Source organism: Cupressus sempervirens, chromosome 10 (assembly GCF_028749045.1).
Source record: "Cupressus sempervirens isolate cs-2001-9-10 chromosome 10, ASM2874904v1, whole genome shotgun sequence".
In the NCBI taxonomy this organism is placed as follows: Eukaryota; Viridiplantae; Streptophyta; class Pinopsida; order Cupressales; family Cupressaceae; genus Cupressus; species Cupressus sempervirens.
In genome coordinates this window covers 72906721-72927310 of record NC_143127.1, presented here as the reverse complement: position 1 = coordinate 72927310, position 20590 = coordinate 72906721, and the positions used below count along the sequence as shown (strand labels likewise).

At 34.2% G+C, this 20590-nt stretch overlaps 1 protein-coding gene across 1 annotated transcript; it reads left to right on the top strand.

Annotated features, from left to right (window-relative positions):
• The first annotated feature begins 9831 nt into the window (after positions 1-9831).
• On the top strand, positions 9832-10638 carry LOC149532639 (heat shock 70 kDa protein 4-like). The gene has a single exon (XM_089805746.1). The coding sequence runs from the start codon at positions 9832-9834 to the stop codon at positions 10636-10638; it is 807 nt and encodes a 268-aa protein (XP_089661872.1).
• The last annotated feature ends 9952 nt before the right edge of the window (positions 10639-20590 follow it).

Sequence of the window (20590 nt, the reverse complement as noted above, 5' to 3'; positions counted from 1 at the left end):
CATCATGTGACTAAAATCAAGTCTTAATGTCCTTTTGGGGTGTTTAGGGATTGGTGGTATTTCATCAAAAAAGGGGTTAACATTGATGTGTTCAAATGTACTTTGGAGGATTTCTATTGTTGGTTCTTGATGGGACCTTATAGGTGCCATTATTGTGTTTGAAAACTCCAAAGGTTGTTTTCCCTTGTCTAATTCCAAATTTATCATGGATTGAATGTTTTCAATTGTTGTGTTGGTTTGATTTTTTGACCTAGGACCTTCCAAGTTTGGGTTAAATTTGACAATTTCTTGGGCTACCAAACGTTTGAAGTTCTTGCGAAAACTTTTGTCTTGACATGCCCTAGCCATTTCTTCATCAGTGATGTCATAATTAGTGTCAGATTCATCACTTAGGTGTACAATACCTTGATGTATGTTTGATGTGTTAGGTTGGCTAAATTCAAAGGAATGTGATTCTTCATCTTTAGGTGAGGTTGGTACACTTCCTCCTCCTGGTGGCATTGGCACGAATATAGGTTCAAAGTTAGGACTCCATTGAACCATCCCATGTGTGGGGGAAGTGTTTGGAGGAAATCTCATGGTAGGTGCATTGTTCAAGGTTTTTTGTGCCATAGCTTGATTATGAGGATCTTGCGGATACATGTTCAAGGGGTCTGCTAGTAATGGTTGTGATGCCTCGATTTGGTCTTCGTCAAAGGTTTGTTGGATTTTCTTGCTCTTTCTTTGTCTTGGATGAGATTTTGGTTGTGCTTGTGCCTATAAAAACAAAGGTTGATAGAGTTCCTCGGGTCTCTGAGCTGATTGCGTCCTAGTAAGTGTTAGCATGATACCTAAGAGTGCAAATGCAATGGAATTTTTGAGTGTTTTGGGTGATTTAGAGTGGTGGGTATGAAAGATATGAGTGTTTTTGGGATTTTTAAGTGTTTAGGAATGTTATGCAATGTGAGGAAATGCTAGATGAATTATGGTTTTGATGTGCAAAGTGAAAATGTCCTAGGGATGTTTTTTAAATGCAAAATGCAAGGTGATGTTTTGAAGTTTGACTAGAGGGGATGAAAATGACTCTAAGGTATGCAAAATGACAATTAGGGTTATGTTTTGGACTTGGTAATGATACTAAAGGCAGGTGTATGCAAGGTAGATTATGAAAAGGATTTTTTTTTTTTATGGTTCTTAATGACATTTGGGACATGCAAAATGAGGGTAAATGCTCAAGAAGACAATTTGGTTGATGGACAACTTGATAGGGTTTGGTAGTGAAAATGATGCTGAGGATTTTGATCAATGCAATATGAAGGGGATATACCACTAGGGTAAGTCAAAATGATGTTTGGGGATGCTAGGGATATGATTATGCTATGACAAGGGTGTATGGAAAGTTTTGAACTTAGGTAAAACCTTTTGAAAGTATTTTGCCTAGGAGTTTAACCTTGTGATAAAGGACTTTGGATCTTGACCAAAAACTGATAAAAGACGAAAAGATCAAATTGATAAAAGATGAAAAGGTCAAATATATCAAGACATAGATAGATTTTGACCAAAGAAAATGATAAGAAAAGAGGTAAAAAGACTAGTCAAGATCCATTATCCGTCAACACTAGGAGATACTCTAAGACTTATACTTTGTCTAGATTTTTGACTAAATTCAAAGGTTTTGGGGGTTCAAAATGACGTTTAGAGGACTCAAAATGGTGGTGATGCTGAGTAGATATGCAATATGGACAATTCCTATGATGCAAAAAGGGATTTTGGGTGCAAGATGTGGTTTTGGGTCAAGTGCAGAACAGGGAGGTCTAGAGACTCCTAGATGCAGTTTTGGGGTCCTAAAGTGCAGTTCGGAGGCCCAAAATGGTCATACAGGTAGCCAAGTGTGCCCTAATAGTGCCAAGTACACCCTAATAGTACCAATTACATCATTGATGCACTTGGAGCCAGTTTGGGTGCAGTTGGTAGTTTTAGGGCGCAGTTGGGAAGTCAGGTGCAGGGTGTGAGGAAATGGGTGCTTAATCAAGACCCAGAAACTAAAATTTTCAAAGCTACACTCCCAAGTGCACCCAAACAGTGCAGACTGCATCAATGATGTAGTTGGGGCCCAGATGGGCATAGTTGGTAAGTTGGAAATAGCAGAAAGAGGTTTTGGTGATTTCTGGGCTCCTAAAACTGCTCCTAGGGGTCCCAAGTGCGCCCTAACAGAGCAGAGTGCGCACTAGGACAGAAAGCTAACAGAATGCATGAAACAACAGCATATGAGCATTTTACTGGACCCTCTAATTAATCTAGGTGTGAAAAGGAAGAGCAAATAGTCGTTATACCCTTCCAAGTGAGCTCCTTCCTTGCACCTACAAGCACAAAATAAGAAAACCCAAGTTAGATATGTATGTTCTTTTGGCATATTCTGTCATATGTGTCATAGGAATCTCTTGCCACATCGCATGTCTGTGGGTGAAAAATCCAATGCTCTCACCCTACATATTAATTGATCCATGAGGTGTCGCATCCAAGTGTCATGATGACGCAATATTTTATGGAATATTTGAATTAAAAATCCTCTTATTCCACAAAATAAGAATTAGTAGAAAATGGAATTAAATGATGGAAAATGGAACTAGGAAATTAAGAATTTCCATGGTTCGTAGATAATGAATCAATTAATTAATAAAATTAATTAATTGAGGATGATAATTAGGAAGAATAATTAGAAAGAATAGGATTAAATTATGGGTTATTTAATCCTATAGAGAAAATTAGTAAATGATTGGCCAAATTGATTAAATGAATGCGACAGTATCCTTTGATGAAAATGTGACAATGATGGATATCGAATAAGATGATGAAAAGGTAGACCAAAACCATGGTCAAATTAATTGATAGATCGAAATTGATAACATGTCAAGGACACATGACATGAATAAATTGATATGTAACATTTAACCGACATTGTAAATGCTACAGGATTGAAATTGATTGATAAGGTTCGATCATAATAACACTGACGGACATTGTCAATATTATTAATATGAGGTCTAGAGTGAAAAACAGGGTCAATCGAGAGCCTGAGAGTGATTGCATGGGTTCACGTCGAGTTCACCAAATGTAAGACCAGAAAAATGGGTTAAATGCATAACATACTATGAGAAAATCACAAAACTCAATCAACATATGTTAGCACCCACTAGTCTACCATGAAAGCCAAACTAATTAAGAAAGCAATAGAAACCCCCTTTTTTCATTTGTAGCTCCCATGTTCTTCTTTCTTCTCCAAATGATTTTATCTCCAATTCACCTATAGTGCACACAAGGTTGAAGCCAAAGCCTATGATGTGGATAATGCCATGAGACTACTTGAAGTGTGATTTTATGTGAGAGAGAGAGAGAGAATGCAACATGCAAAGAAGTAGAGACTCAAAGATTCAAAGATTTGGACTTTCAAAACTTCAGCATTCGGATCGAAAATGAGAGGAAGGATGTCCATTTTATAATTTTCATGTAGGGTGAGAGCATTGGATTTGTCACCCACAGACATGCGATGTGGCAAGAGATTCCTATGACGCATATGACAGAATATGCCAAAAGTAAGATTCTATGACACATGCAAGTCAAATTCGAAAGAGAATCTATGATGCGTCATAAGATTCCTCAACCCACTCAAAGCCAAGAATCTATGACGAATAAGCCAAATAGGGACATGAGTAAGAGGTAATAATATTTGATTATGAAAAATCTCAGTCAAGTGTCAAAGGAGGATCCACGAGGTTTCGCATCCAAGTGTCATGATGATGCAATATTTTATGGAATATTTGAATTAAAAATCCTCTTATTCCACAAAATAAGAATTAGTAGAAAATGGAATTAAATGATGGAAAATGGAACTAGGAAATTAAGAATTTCCATGGTTCGCAGATAATGAATCAATTAATTAATAAAATTAATTAATTGAGGATGATAATTAGGAAGAATAATTAGAAAGAATAGGATTAAATTATGGGTTATTTAATCCTATAGAGAAAATTAGTAAATGATTGGCCAAATTGATTAAATGAATGCGACAGTATCCTTTGATGAAAATGTGACAATGATGGATATCGAATAAGATGATGAAAAGGTAGACCAAAACCATGGTCAAATTAATTGATAGATCGAAATTGATAACATGTCAAGGACACATGACATGAATAAATTGATATGTAACATTTAACCGACATTGTAAATGCTACAAGATTGAAATTGATTGATAAGGTTCGATCATAATAACACTGACGGACATTGTCAATATTATTAAAATGGTTGATGATTCCATGATCTGACATTAAAAGCCTCAACAACATCAAAGATTGAATGACATGAATGATAGTTTGACCTAGCACTGAGAGCCATGACAGTACTAAGGTCAGATTAATAAGATTGATAAGTTGATAGGTTTCCAAGACATTGAAAGCCACAACAATGCCTAGGAGTGGATAAATGATGATTGATTTGGGATGTTTGATATGTTTCAAGTTGATTAGGACCAATTTCAAGTGATTTTGAGTTGATTTGGGGTGATTTCGAGTTGATTTGGGGTGATTTCGAGTTGATTTGATATGATTTTGAGTTGATATGAAATTGATGTGAAAGGGAATACAAATGACGAAATATGGTCAATCTGGCCAAAAGATCAAAGTTAGTAGAATGAGAAAATGGGAAAAATTAGTATGAATAAGTGATGAAACCGTAGATGCAAACCATTTTTGAGCGTCTACAGAAGGGTATGTCACAGTATGCATTATGCTATCAAGGCAATTCAGTGGGATCTAACAGGTCAGTTAGCATTCAAGGTTATGTTGATGTGGATTGGGTTGGGGACGTTGATAGGAGAAGATCCACTAGTGGATATGTATTTATGGCGAATGGTGGTGCTATTAATTGGATGAGCAAAAAACAAAGTGTAACTGCATTGTCGATAATTGAGGTAGAGTACATGGAATCTACTCATGCATGTCAAGAGGCAGTTTGGCTTAAGCATTTGTGTTCAAATATTGGCTATGATGCAGGAAGAATTATAGTTTTTTGTGATAGTCAAAGTGCAATATGTTTGGTGAAAATTTTGACTTTCCATGCTAGAACAAAACATATTGATGTAAAATACCACTTTGTACGTGACATGGTCAAAGATGGAAAGGTAAATCTTGAAAAGGTTGATACTTGAGAGAATGTTGCAGATGCATTGACAAAGCTAGTGAACACAAGTAAGTTCAAATGGTGCACAAACTTCATGGGGCTTAATACATTGACTCTTGTTAGTAGTACTCAAAGAGTGATTCAGCACTTAATCAAGTGGGAGATTGTTGAGTGACGAAGTGTCATACAGTGAAATCCTATATAGTGAGTCTCCCATACAGTGAGTCTCTCGTACGGTGGTATGTCACCCTATGGTGGTTGGCTGATTTTAATATTAATTTTTATTTTGCACATACGGGGTGACACAATAATATGTGTAGTGTACGACATTTATGTGTACAGTGACACATATGTTATTTTGTGTCATGGGGCTGGAAGCATGGTGCTAGTGGTGTTGTGGTGCCGAAGGCATAGTGTCGATGGTGTCGTGGTGTCAAAGGCATACATTGATGTTGTGGTGCCGAACAGTATAGTGACAAACAGTATGGACAATATGATGAAGTCATGAAGGTATCAATTGACAGACAATTGGCAAACTATTTTGCCTGTAACTATTTATGGTATTTTGTAACGAATTTGTAGGGTGTTTTAATGGCTGCAAGAATTCGTTTGAATGCATTTTGATAAAATTAGGTTGACTGAAAAGGCAATCAGAGCCTGTGAAAATCTAGAGTGTTGTATGTAAACTTTGTTTACTATAATACAAAAAGTTTCTCGGGTTTTGGGTGGTGGGTTTTTTTCCCGAAAGGGTTTCCCATGTTAAATCTGTGTTTTCTCTATGTCTTGTGTTTGATATGGTTTTCTGATAGTTTATTAATCTACGCATCTCTGTATGTTTGTTTATGCTTATTTCCCTGTCATATTTGGCATTCAGAAAGCATTTTCGCACCGTTGCTTTCCTAACACTCTCAACATTTGGGTTTTATTCTAGTTTAGTTTAAAATTGAGTAAGGCATTTGCTTCTTTATTATGAAGCTAGTTTCCCTCTTTCTTGCTTAAAATTCAGGTTGAGCTTTTTGTTTCAATGGCTATTTACCAAATCCTGCTCACCTACCACCCTAATGGCCAGCACAATGGTTAGAAACATTAATGCACGGTAGGTGAGTTCAAAAATTGAAAAATGAGAGGGAAAATGTTTTTGACAGGAGACAAAAGGAATGAATCTGATTCATTTGACCAGTTGAAGAGTTGCATAAGAGAGTAGAGTAGAAGAGTTGGATTAGTTATAGAGCAGAGAAGGAAATCGATCAAAAAATCAAGTCAAAATTAAGAAGACAAAAGGGTGCACATGTTGGATCTTTTTGTCATTCTATAAGTTTGCATTGATTCGACCTATGAAGTAGTGATTGCTCTACGCATTGTTGTATACAACTATTAGAGCTATAAGTTTTAAGTTCTAAGTTTTATCAGTTTGAAGATTTTAGGATTTTCTGGTTGAAGCTGAATGCTCCCAGATTTTGTAATAGTTTTATCATATTTAATAGAAAGCAAGCAAGTAGGCAGGCATACTTGGCAATCTATTTTTTTTCTTCTATTTATCATTGCATAGTATTTTGCATTTGAGAAGTTCATAGTTAAAATCTTCATCCTTCAGCTCTCTGCGTTTTAATGATAGTTTGGTATAATGGTCACTTGGTCTAGTCTTTGATTGAGTTCTATCTCTGTAGTTTGTGTCGAGCTCACTCAGCATACTTTGTTTCCCAGCTTCACTTTGCAGAGGTGATCCCTTGTTGCCAAGCTCACTCAAAATCCCTTGTTGCCAAGCTCACTTGGCATACACTATTGTTGAGTTTCTCTTGTGTGCCGAGTTCACTTGGCTTCTTCTTGTGCTGAGCTCACTCAGCATCCACTCGGCATCCACTGCCTATCACTCGACATCCATTGGTGTCAAGCAAAACTGTCACTCGACACCTTCTTGTGCCAAGCAAAATTTTAGGGTTTTAATTCACTTTTTTACATGGTATCAGAGCTTTGAGGCCTCATATCCACAGTGAGTTAGGGCATTTTTTTTGGGATATTTGACATGGCAGGAGATGTAAGAAAAATATGGTAGCAACCACCCTCCTTTAATGGACAAAATTATGATACATGGGCAAAGAAAATGAAAATCGTAATGGTAGTCAATGAGTTTGGCTGGAAAATTATAAATCCTTCCCATTAATTATTTACCAACTAGTTTTTCCTCCACTTTTTACTCTCGTTTTAATATTTATTAGTTGTTATCTCCATTTATAAATTTTTTTAATTTATTTAAAAATAATAATTACTTTCCTCCTCATCTCTATTTATTTAACTATTGATTTTTTAAATTGATTTAGATTTTAATTTTTAAATTATTTTTATTTATTTTTCATAGTGGTTTAGTTTTTTCTTTAAATATTATTTTTTAGTTTCTATAATTTATTTAGTCACTAGAATATTTGTTAAAGATGTTACTATTTTTCATAATAAATTTTTTGATGGGTTTTTTTTAAATTGTTTTTTTTTCTCATATTTGATAAATTTAATTTAAATAAATAATATTTATTAATCTATTTAAAATATTTTAGCAAAGATTATGTTATTTAAATTGAAAATTATTAATAATCTAATTTGTTCATTATATTTAAAAAATAATTTTATTATTGAGCACCTATCTTTTATCGTTGTAAGCACAAAAAAATGTGCAACTGCTAATTTTATGTATATATATATATGAGGGTTTAGACCTGCTATAATATCCCTTGCACAAACTGACTAATTTTAGCTCAAGGAATATTATCAAAAACTTGTATGTTGCCTTTCAGTGCTAAGAAATTTTGAATGTTCTCAAATGATATTACAATGCCTCTTACAATGAACTAATATGCAAGTGCATTTCTTTTGGTATTTTCAATGCATATACATGGAAACTAGATATGGAATGCATACCTACAACCAATTAACATTTTGATAAACAATTGACATACAACTATATGCTGATCATATGTGCTATTAGATGAAAATTTCATCAAACAAATGGTATGCAACATGTATCTCCTTTATTGAATTCATTCTCATGTACAATGTTGCTATGAGTTTTTCAAGACAAATGGGCTTACAATAATGACTATAGTAATATCAAAATCTGATTCTAAATTATCATAGCAAAATCATATGCCTAAAAATTACAACACTAACTATTAATAGTTGCAAGAGGAACTCGATAATAGTGATGCCCAAGGATGGAAATGAATCAAACATAAATATTGTAGTGTGGCATTGTGCATGCGTACTGTAGCAGCCAAAATGTATTCTCCAATTTAAGCACAAATAGAACTCCAAAATGAAGCTCTCCCAAATGCCAAATTCAGTGGATATTTCACCACCTCAAATAGTTGTGACACTGAAGAGTTGGCATTCTCCAATGGCTAACTGAAATCAGAAACCTTAGTTTCCTCTTCCAAGTTTATATCAAATGCAATTCACAATAATCGAATGATTAACAATCAAGCTCTCCCCTCTATTTATTCTTTTCCTTCACCCTTCTAGAAGGAATAAAATATTATTTAATTGCATTTTCTAGAAGCTTCCCCCTTTCCAATACAATAATTAATTATATTTCTAGAAAATGCACTCTCTAGAAGCTTCTCCCTTGCAATACAATAATTAATTGTGCTTTTAGAAATTAAATTACTTAAATATAAAATCACCTTTTAATTTAATTTTTTTAATGACTTTATAAGAAATTAATTTAATCAATTTCTTCTTATTTCTTCACTTAGCCTTCGGAGAATGTAAAGGCTAAGAACTCCATTGAGATGCTAAAAAGATGAGGACATTACACTTGCGAGACAACCTAGCGAGGCACAAAGCCTGCGAACTACCAAGTTACCAACCAACTAATTATATATTTATGTTAATTTATTTATTTATTTATTTATGTTTAAACAAAAAATAAGTTAGAGGCTCACAATTATCATTGTGCTTAGGTTATTGCTTTTGACAATCAATATGTTTGTAATGATACTTTTATTGTGGTTGTTTTAAATAAAAAGGAAAAAACAAACATGATAGTTTTATTAAAAGTTATTATGAATAGACATAGACTAAACTAGTTTTTATTTTTTTATTTTTTTTAATTACTAATGCATGATAAGTAAATTAAATTTTTTCTATTAACTATAAAGAGATAACAAAAAAAGACAATCATTGAGAGTCAAAAAAGAGGCATAGCCTCACTCCGACACTAAAGTGGCAAGAGTACAACTAGAATAGATCATATACAACAATAGCCTAAAGAAAGATACAATATTATTATTTTAATAGTACTTAATAAAACTCAAATATAATACTATTTTAATTATAATTATTTTATTATTCATTTTAAGTAACAAAATTATTATATATGCATTTAAAGTTTTGAAAATATTGTAAACAACCATTAATATTGCAAATTCAATTTAAGAAGATGAAAACACTCTCTTTCTTAATAAAAAAAACTTATAAAACTGATAGTTTCATTGTAAAAACTCTCTTTCTTTATAATTTTTTTTAATAAAACTGATAGTTTCATTGAAGTTGTTGAAAATACTAATGGAGTTTTTATTGCCTTCTGAACATTTCAGCAAGTTAAGTGAAGGTTTGCTATTTTTTTCTTGGCCCTTTTTTGTTCTTTCTTACCGTTTAATCCAAATCAGCTGGCTAACTTTATATATGGCCTGCTGTAGTAAATTGATTGCGAAGAAACAATATGGAATCCTTTCTTTTCAATTTGTGAGGGAGTCGATGGACAAGGAAATAGGTGGTTCCTCAAGAATCTCAAAGCTCCGTGAATTGGTGGCAGGAATCTTTGGTAGGAAGGAAATCTGTGATGATGATGATGCGTATGTTCTGTTGAACAATGAACCAGAGCAGACAGTGCCTTTGAGCCTCGGGATTGAAATCGGTAATGGCGTCATGCGTGTCATTGTTCCTCGCAACACTCGAATTCCCACTCGGATAGAGAAGACTTTCACCACCCGGCGTGACAGTCAGCGGGCTGTAAGTTTCGCAGTCTACGAAGGCGAGAGACTTCTGGTTGCCCACAACAATCTGCTCGGAAGAATTGTTGTCGATGGCATTCCAGACATGAAAGCTGGACTCCCAAAGATCAAACTCTGTTTTGAGGTGGGCGCGGATGGATTTCTCACGGTTTCTGCCGTTGAGAAGAAGACAGCATTAGGGGACGAGATGAGAATAGGGATTTGCAATGAGAAGATGGGTCTGAGCAAGGAAGAGATTGATGGAATGGTAGCTGAAGCGCGCAGATTTCGTAGCGAGGACAAAGCTGCAAAGGAGAAGCTGGCGGCTACAGAAAGACTTCAACGTTACCTTGACAACATGAAAGGCATGGCGCAAGGAATTATCAAGTCTGTAGAAGATGTTGAGGAATGGCTGGATAAGAACGACTCTGTAGGAGCTAAGCAATTGGAGGCTAAACTGGAACAACTTCAGCTGAACTTTGAGTCGCTGAATATTTAGAGGGTTTATGTTAAGATCTGAAACTTTGCCCCAACTCCTTTGGGTGTGGTTGAGCTAAACTCTATTTCTATGACTCTTTGGTTTTTGTTTGTAATTAGTTCTAGTGAGGTATTGTCATGCAAAATTTATTCTGGATTAATTGTAAAGAGTTATGAGTTTAATTCAAAAATCATATCATTACTATTAAAAATGTATTTTTCAAATCTTCAATTTGAAAACTTCAATATAATTGTGAACTATTATGTGGGTTAAAATATGCTAAGTACAAAAATCTTAAATACAATTTAATACTCAGCTGAGATCGTAGCATTGTCTACACTGTAATTTAGCGGATCTTCGTTCTATTTTATGCAACTTGAGTTTGATTTCTTTCAACTACTCATGCATTGAAGATCAGCATAACTGATGCTTGTCTCCTTAATCTTCTGTTTCAAACAATGGTTAAGTTTGTATAAATATATGTTTTGTAACATTGAAATCATCAACAATAAATAGATTTCTTATTTTTCACCAACTCTATCTTATTCTATTTTTCTCTACAATTTATGCTTATATCTTTATGCAGATTACCTTTCAACAGTTCCCTCTCTACCGGAGAATGCTAAAACACTCTATCATCCAGGCCTAGAATTTGATGTCGCCCCTTCATATGACTTTTTTTTTTCATGATGTAAGTTCATGTATGTTTATTTTACGAGATTTTTAAAATTTATGTTTTTAAAAAAATAAGTTCTTCAAATTTATTATACTTTATTTCAATAAGATTATAAATTAATATAAACATGCATTAGTAAAATAGAAATAATCTATTATATAAAATAATAAATATTTATCATACATATATATTATAAAGTCATATTTATTTATAATATCAAATATAATACTAAGTTACTTATAACAAAAATTGATGGTTTAGCAATTAATTTCCTTGTCATATTGACTATTCTCTAAAAAATTAGCCTATCAAATCATACGATCTTACAATTTGTTAACCCTGTGTAGAGAACAATGAGTATGCATGCAGAATCTGTTTCTAGCACCAGGAGTCTGCATGCACAATCAAGAGTCGTCTGCCTATAGATAAATAAGTAGGGCCCATAGAATAGTAGGCCCCCCCAGAGGTAGGGGGTAAAGCTACAGAGGCCCCCCACCGGGGCGGCCCTACTCAATTATAGTCCCGGTAGGGTTCATGAAATTCCAAACTTGCTATCATCAACATTTGAACCTTACCCTCCAAAAAAAAAAAAAAAAAAATTTGAAGCCTTTTCTTGATGATAGATTCATGGGAGACAACCAATCATCTCAAAAACAAATATAAAAGGTGAATAAAATAAATGCCTTATATTTTTTCATGAAATGTGTGAGATTGTCAAAAAGTCTTAGTCTTCAAATATTGGTCCCTTTGTACATGATATTAGTTGTATTTCATATAATAATGTGTTATTTTTATAACAAATATTTTTTTTGTGTTGAAGTATTTGTCCTTTTGTGTTGGTTATAAAAGTTGGATATAACAAATATTTATGGTTACTAGTAACTATTTAGTCCATTTAAGTTGCATATATGTTATATTTTATATAGTTATATAATATTCTATTAGTAACATATTTTTATTTTTTAATTCAATTACTAGAGATTTTTAGATTAAGTTTTGGTCAAATCTTTAAAGAATCATTTTTTTGACTTTTTAGATTAATGCTACCAATTAGGCCTAACTGGTAGCATTAACCCAATTCTAGCTAAGCGGTATGGGCACATAACCTAGTTCCAAGGCTCCCTAAATGTCTTAATGGGTCCAAAAGGGTACTCAAATCCATGATTTTTTTAGGGGTTATTCAAGAGCTTGTAGATAAAAATCCAAAAAGGTCTTCATGAAGGCATATTTTTTGTAGGTCTTCTAATACCTACCTAGCTATGGATAATTTTATATGGGATTTGGAGGGTGTGATCTAATAATAATGAGGTTTATATTGCACCAAAAGACTAATATATCAATATCTAATACAAACAATCAACTTATAGGACACAAGAGGTAATTAATCCCTTTTCATTAATCTTAAGGGGAGCACTAAATATTTTCCAACAAATGCAAGGGTCTAAGGATTCAAACCTATGACCTAGTTTTGATACCACTTGTTAAATTGGGATTTTCATTGCACCAAAATACTAATTTATTAGTGCTTGATACAACCACTTAAATTATAGGACATAGGAGGTAGTTAATCCCTTTTCACGAATCCCAAGGGGAGAACTAAACATTTTATCAACATGATCAAGGGGTCTCATTACACAAGTTGATTTGTTCTGAGCATGAAGGGACACTCCCACAAGTCTCTAGACATGATGGTGTGAAATTCTTGGTAGAGGGGTATTGGGGATGCTTGGTAAAGCTTGGCTAGAAGACCAAAGTATAGGAGGAAAGGAATCCTATTGAATCAAAGGACTTTCTTGGAGTTCAGACCTAGGAGAAGGGTCTAAGACAAGTCCTTGTTGGCATCGAGGAGTTTGGAAGAGTAAGACTAATGATCAGTGTTTGGTTGGGTCTTGGAGAACATAGGACAAGGAAATTAGTAGTGAAACCAATTCTCCTTTGCATCATATTGGTATTGAATCCAATATTAGGAATATTGCATGTTAGGCGATGAGGTTTAGGGAAAGACTCGCAACATGCCTCCTAAGGGAGTTTAAGTTGTTGATCTCATTTTGGTTTTGACATATGAGTGACAATACACTTAAGTCATTACTTAAAGGTACTTAGTGCATGTCGAGCAAGTAGTGTATGTTGAGCATAAGATGTCAGATAATGCATGCCAAGCAAAATACACAGTATGTGTTGAGCAACAGTATGTGTCGAGTAGATAGTGCTGAGTCACTCTAGTCACAAGAAAGCTAATACATGTCAAGTCATTCAAGTGACGAGATACAACATTAAAGATGTAACGAATGTTGAGCATCAGAGCTTTCAAGTGTTGAGTAAATAGTTTTGGACATAGTTGTTTGTAATGGCACAAACTCCTATGTAAACCATTTTTGGGATGACAAGGATTGTTTTACAATTTTAGAAGATATATATGAAGGTATATTGAGAATCCCTATGCAGTGCATGCAACTAATCAAACTAAGGGATGTTCTAAGTGGCAAAATGGGTGAAACACAATTGTTGATTACTACCTAACCCCAGGTCACCTAAGTCTTCTTAAGGAGGACAAACCCTAAAGAGTTTGCAATGCATGAATGAGAAGAGAAGGATGAATGCTAAGTACAGAGAGAGCATTCATGGTGACTAAGAAGGTTGTGATCATGTTATGAATTTCAGAATTAGTTAGAGAGAATAGAAGAAATCAGAGAGAGGAGATAAGTGATACATCTGATCAAGAGGATCAAGTATACATCAGGAAAGAGGAGTTCTAATATCTAGCAAAGAGGTGTTAACTGAAGGATCAAGGCTAAAACATTTTAACAAGTGAATCAATAAAAATATCTCAACTGAGTAGTCCTAGTAGGATTTTGTAAATCCTTTAACAGGGTACTTACTTTATTGTAAGTTAAAGTACTTTAACCAAGCACACTTTTAGCAGGGTGTTGAAATCCTTTAATAGGGTGAGACCTAACAGTCTTTGTAAGCCTTTAACAGGGTAGCCCTTTCACAAGGTAGATCATAGTTCATGATCAAACTTATTGTAACCTTCATTGGATACACTTTACAAATGTAATAGTGAAGATTTGTGGGTGTCATCCACACTCTATTTTTACCTTTTTATTGGAGGGTTTCTAGGTAACCAAATATCTTGTGTCATATGTGTTAATTGTTTCATGCTATGGATGAACATGTTTAGTTTGGTATTTCAGCTTACACGCAAATTGTGAGATAGATGTGTGGTGAATGTTTTAATGGTTAGAGTTTTGAAGTACTAATTCACCCCCCCACCCGCCCCCCCTAGATTTTACTTCCCATTTTTTTTTCCAACAGAAGTACAAGACCTTGAGGACATGGAAAGAATGATTGAAGAGAAATGGGAAGCCAAGTTTCAAAAGATGAAAAGGAAGTTGAAGGCTAAGGATGGGTAGGATCTTGAGGAATCTAATGGGTCAAAAGAGGAAGGAGAAGAGGAAGCCGAAGAGAGACCTTTTTCTCAAGCAATATTTACACATCTAGAGCCATTTTTGGATGTCATCAAGGACGTGCATAGAGAAAACCATGAGGCAAAGGTGGATGTTCCTACATTCAATGGTAAGCTAGATGGTGAAGAGAGCACTCATTGGATTGAGGCTTTTGATGCATAATTTGAATATAAGGAGTGGAATAAGAAGAATAAAGTTAGGTTTTCCAAGACTAAACTAAAAGGATGTGCCTTTATATGGTGGAACTACACTCAAAATGAGAGGGGGAAACAAGGGGAAAATCCTATTAATAAATGAAATAGGATGGTAGAAATGTTGAAGAGAAAATTCATGCCGACCAATTAAATTATGCAAATCATTGAGAAGTTTCATAACCTAAGGAAAAAGAACCATGATGTGGAAACTTACATCAAGGAGTTTCACAAGATTAGCATGAGGGCTAGGCCTAATGAAGATGAAATAGAGATGATAACCAGATATATTGACGGGATAAGGTACAAAATCTAGGATGAGATCAATATGATCACACCTAGGACCTTTGATGTGAGTTTCCAATTGGCTTCTAGGGCTAAAGATAAATTGAAAAGGAGAGGAGATCAAACCAATAAAGAAAGAGGAGGTAGGAATAGTGGAGGAAGGAGCAGTTTCAGGAGAGGATAGTCAAGTAATAAGGAGGATTATACTACCCAAGAAGGTAGTAGAAGATTTGGTTTTAGAGGTGGATGATTTAGGGAGAATAAGGAGAATGAATAGAGGAGGTAGAGATGGTGGACCAAGAAGGGGGACATGAGTGTCTAGTTGGAGTTGTTACCACTATCATCAAGTAGGCCACACAAGAAGAAAATGTCCTAAAAGTGGTTTCAATTCCCAAGGAGGAGTTAGACGAAATCAATTTCTATAGGAAGAAGATTTCCAAAGTGTCAATTCACCTATTAGGAATGCAAATCCAAGGCTTGAAGGTGAAAGCTTGATGATAAAAGAACCTTGTTAAAGATTTTGATAAAAGAGAATCCACCACAAAGGAGTTCTCTATTCAAAACTCAAGGTAAGGCATTTCACAAGACTTTTAAAATAATCATTGAATCAGGATCCACTGAGAATATAGTGTCAACTAAAATGGTAGAGAACTAAGGTTGAGAAATTTTCCTCACATTAACCCTCACAAGATATCTTGGTTGAATAAGAATCAAATTTTTATGGTAAATAAATAATCTTGAATGGAGTTTGAAGTTGGAGACTACAAGGATAGGGTACTTTATGAGATTCCCCAGATGGACATTTATCATCTTTTGTTAGGTAGACCATGGTAGTTTGATGTCGAGGACCAACATGATGGAGAAAGGAATACATACCTAATTACCAAGAATGGAAAAATTTGTGGGATGGATCCTTTAGGTGAACTAGTAGGAGATAAGGATGGAGATTCTAGAACCCTATTTGTCAATGGCAAGGATTTTATGAGTATATTAAAGGAGGATGGATGTCAGAGGTATGCTTTGGTGATGAAACCTAAGAGAGGTTCCATGTTGCATTTTGAGATGGACAAGGAATTTCCTCAAGAGGTGAAGTATTTGTTAAGAAAATACCAAAGGTTTGTGGTGGAAGATCTCCACAAATTATTGCCTCCAATTAGAGATATCAGTCATTAGATTGATTTGATTTATGGTACTTCTCCACCCAATAAATTTGCATACAAGATACCCCTCTTTAAAATGAGGAAATCGCAAAACAGGTTCAAGAAATATTGAGTTTCTTGAGTAAAGGTTTGACTAGGAAAAGTCTTAATCCGTGTCTCATTCCATCTAATTTTTTCTCCTATAAAGGATGGGAAATAGAGGTTATATAGTGATTCTAGGACAATAAATAATATCACCATTAGGTATAGGTTTTTAATGCCTAGAATAAGATCTTATGAATTATCTTAGGAATCGTATTATTACTCCAAAATTGATTTGATATCAAGTTATCATCAAATTAGGATTAGATAGGGAGATGAGTGGAAGACTTCCTTTCAGACCAATAAAGGCCTTTATAAATTTTTGCTCATGTCATTTTGTGTTAGCAATACTCCTAGTACCTTTATGCACATTATGAATGAAGTGTTGGTTTAATTCATATGAAAATTTGTAATATTTTACCTTGATGATATTCTTGTGCTTAGTAGGTTCAAGGAGGAACATTTTAATCATCTTGATTGTATGTTGAAAATATTGCATTAAGAAAAGTTGAAGATAAACCTTGTAAAGTGCGATTTCAAGAAGATAGAGCTTGTGTATCTTGGTTTTGTAGTGTCCAAGTGTAGTTTGAACATGGATCCAAACAAGGTGGAATCAATCCTAAATTGTCCTATCCCTAGATCAATTGAAGAAGTCAAAAGCTTTCAAGGTCTAGTAACTTTATATAGAAATTTTATTATTATTAGGGGCTTTAGTCATGTATGTGCTCCTATTCTTGACACTATCAAGGGTGGTGTGAAGTATAAATTCACATGGACATATTAGGTAGAGAGCAGTTTTGAGAAATTAAAGAAATGAGTATCAAAGTTACCCACATTGATCTTACTTGACTTCAAATATTTATTCACTATGGAGTGTGATGCTAGAAAAAAAACTATAGGGGTTGTATTAAGTTAGAAATGTCATTCAATTGCCTTATTTTTAGAGAAGCTAAATGAGGCCAAGCAAAACTATTCAACTTATGATCTTGGACTATATTCTTTAGTTCAAGCCTCAAAAAGTGGAGGCATTACTTGCTTCCAAAGGAGTTTATAGTCTACGTAGACAAATATGATCTCTATTTGCTCAACAAGTAGGATAAAATTAGTTGAATGCATATAAAGTGGGTGGAACAACTCCAACTCTTTACTTTCATAATCAAGTACAAAAAGGGACTATCAAAAAAGTAGGTGATTATCTAAGTAGGAGAGTACTTTTGGTGCAATAAGTTCAATTTCATCATAATGGTATATATTCTCTTAAGGAGATGTACAAAGAGGACAAGGATTTCCAAGAATCCTATGAGATGTGTATGAATCCTTTAATTGTTTCTCATGTCAAATTTTATGATTATATGTTGCAATATGGTCTTTTGTATAAAGGAAATCAGCTATGTGTGCCTAAATATTCAATTAGGAACAACATAACTAAGGATAATCACAATGGTGCATTAGGGGGTCAATTTGGATTGGACAATATCCTATATCAGGACACTAGGTTTTACTACTAGTCTAAGGTGCAAAATGATGTCATAAAATATGTGACAAATTACTGAAACTATTAAAGGGCTAAGGGTGTTTCAAGTAATGAATGGATCTATCAACCTCTACCAATTCCTAACAAGCCTTGGGATAGTATAAGGATGAATTTTATTCTTGGATTGCCAAGAAATCCAAGGAGATATGGTATTGTTTTTTTGTTGTAGACTACTTTAGCGAAATGGCACATTTTGTGCCATGAAAAAGCACAAATGTTGCATCATATATTGGAGGACTTTTCTTTAATGAGATTTTCTCAATACATGGATTTCCAATGAATATTTTGATTGATAGGGATACCAATTTTGTGGGGCATTTATGGAGGACATTATGGAAGAAGTTAGGTACTCATATTTCCTTCTCATTTGCATACCATCCTCAGACAAATGGCCAAATTGAGGTGGTAAATAGGTCTTTGGGAAACCTATTAATATGTGTTACTAAACATGGCATGGCATGTGATATGGTCATAGGGAAGACAAAGTATGCTTATAAAGATAGTGTAAATAGGACCATACTTAAGAGTCCTTTTGAAATTGTATATGGATTCACCCAAGGGGGATCCTTAATCTCATATATTTTCATAGCTTAGATGAAATAAGTTTACAAGAGAGATATTTTTCCACCACCATGAAAGAGGTTAATGAAAAGGTGAAAACTACTCTAGAGACAAGTGTTGGTAAATACAAGTCTTGAGTAGATAAAAAGAGGACAGATATCTAATTCAAGGAAGGTGATCCCAGTATGACTTACCTCAATAAGGATAGGTTACCTAAAGGGCATTCTACCAAGTTATCAATAAAAAATATAGGACCTTGCAGGATTGTTCAAAATTTTGGTTCTAATGCTTATGAAATTGAATTGCCTCCTAATCTATGAATCTCCTCTATTTTCAATGTGGCATGTTTGTTTCCTTATAAGATCCCTATTGTTGTGGAAGTAGGTGCAATTGTGGCAGATGATGGAATGGATGAATATTATGTAAAGGATCTTCCACCAAGTTATCCTTTATAGTTGGAATCTATATTGGATTCCATAATGGTCAAGAAGACCAAGAAAGAAGAATATAAGGAATACCTGGTCAAATAGTCAATCTTTCTAGAATTAGAAGCCACCTAGATATCTAAGTGTGATATCCTTAAACATGGCACCACTCTTCAATGCCTTGTAATTCAAGGGATTTGAGTTCTTGCAAATGAGGAAGCATGGTGTAATAGCACCCAAGGAGATGATCAATGAAGCTCCTAGGGTGTTCGAATGTCCTTTTTATGTTTTATACTAAATCCTTTAAATCCTTATAAAGTAAGACCTTGGTGTAAGACAACTAAGTCTTGAGAAGCTAATGGAGTGGCTTAGAAGGCTTGCAAGATGGTTTAAATGGTAAAAAAACAATAAAAATGGTAGACCTAAATAAGTGGCACACCTTTCCATGTAGACCTCTTGAGTATACCTTGAAGATCTCTTGGTCTTCCCTCTTTATCTTGGCTTGCCCTTTGATTATTGTTTTATCACCTTTCTTTCTTCCCATCTCAACTTTGTCTATAGTTACTAGTCTTTTGCACCTTGGCTCTCTACTTTGCAACGATTTTCTTCTTCACTCTCACACATTGTAATCTTTAACACCTACTTGCAAAATGAAGTTTACACACTATTTGCAATCTCCAACGTCTAGATGCCAAAAACCTTAAAATTATCTTGCTCAAATTTGATGCATTCAAATTTTGAATTGCATGCATGAGATAATCATAGAATACCCCTGACACTAACAAGTAGGGGTCTATACTAAAAGACTTGTCAATCATGCTATAGAACTATATGTCACATATATCCTTTACAATCTACATAATATCAAAATTGTTTTTCCTATTACATCAAGTTGCACTATATGAATCCTATGTTGTGTCACATAAATGGTGATTTATCGTACTTGTTTATTGCCTATAATTATTCACTTCACCTTGTAGACACCTAAATCTGATTTCACAAATATGTAATCATATTTAGTCATCTTCTAAGGTATTCCTGATTAAATATTTGATATTTAATTAATTTATGTTATCCCTCTTGATTAAACATTTAATATTTAATTAATTTATGTTATCCCTTAATTTATTAATATAATGAATTGATTATAGTCTGATTTCTTTATTTAAACCTTCCTTCCTCTATAAATAAAATAAATACATAACCCATTTAATTTAATCCCAAATTCTCCCTTTCATTCAATTAACTAAATTAATTAAATCCCTCAACTACAAACTAACCCTCAACCTAAGAGTTAGCCAAGCCCAACTCATGCACCAATAATTCTCCTTTTTAATTAAATAATTCAATTTATTTAATTAATTCCCCTACATTCCTATTTTCTTAAAAATCTATACACCATTCACATCATCTTCTCAACTAAACCACCTCACCCTCTTAACTCAACCACATCACCCCCTCTATTTATGTCTAAATTACCTCTCAAGATCACTTGTACAAATCAAGTCACAATTTAAGTCCTTCTGACTCAAGCTAAAGTCCACTCTTCTGACACATTTCCCTCTTCCACTTCTTAACATAAAAGTCTATTTC

Bases quoted from the DNA above. Each gene is read 5' to 3' on its own strand.
- LOC149532639 (XM_089805746.1), top strand. From the start codon at position 9,832: ATGGCCTGCTGTAGTAAATTGATTGCGAAGAAACAATATGGAATCCTT.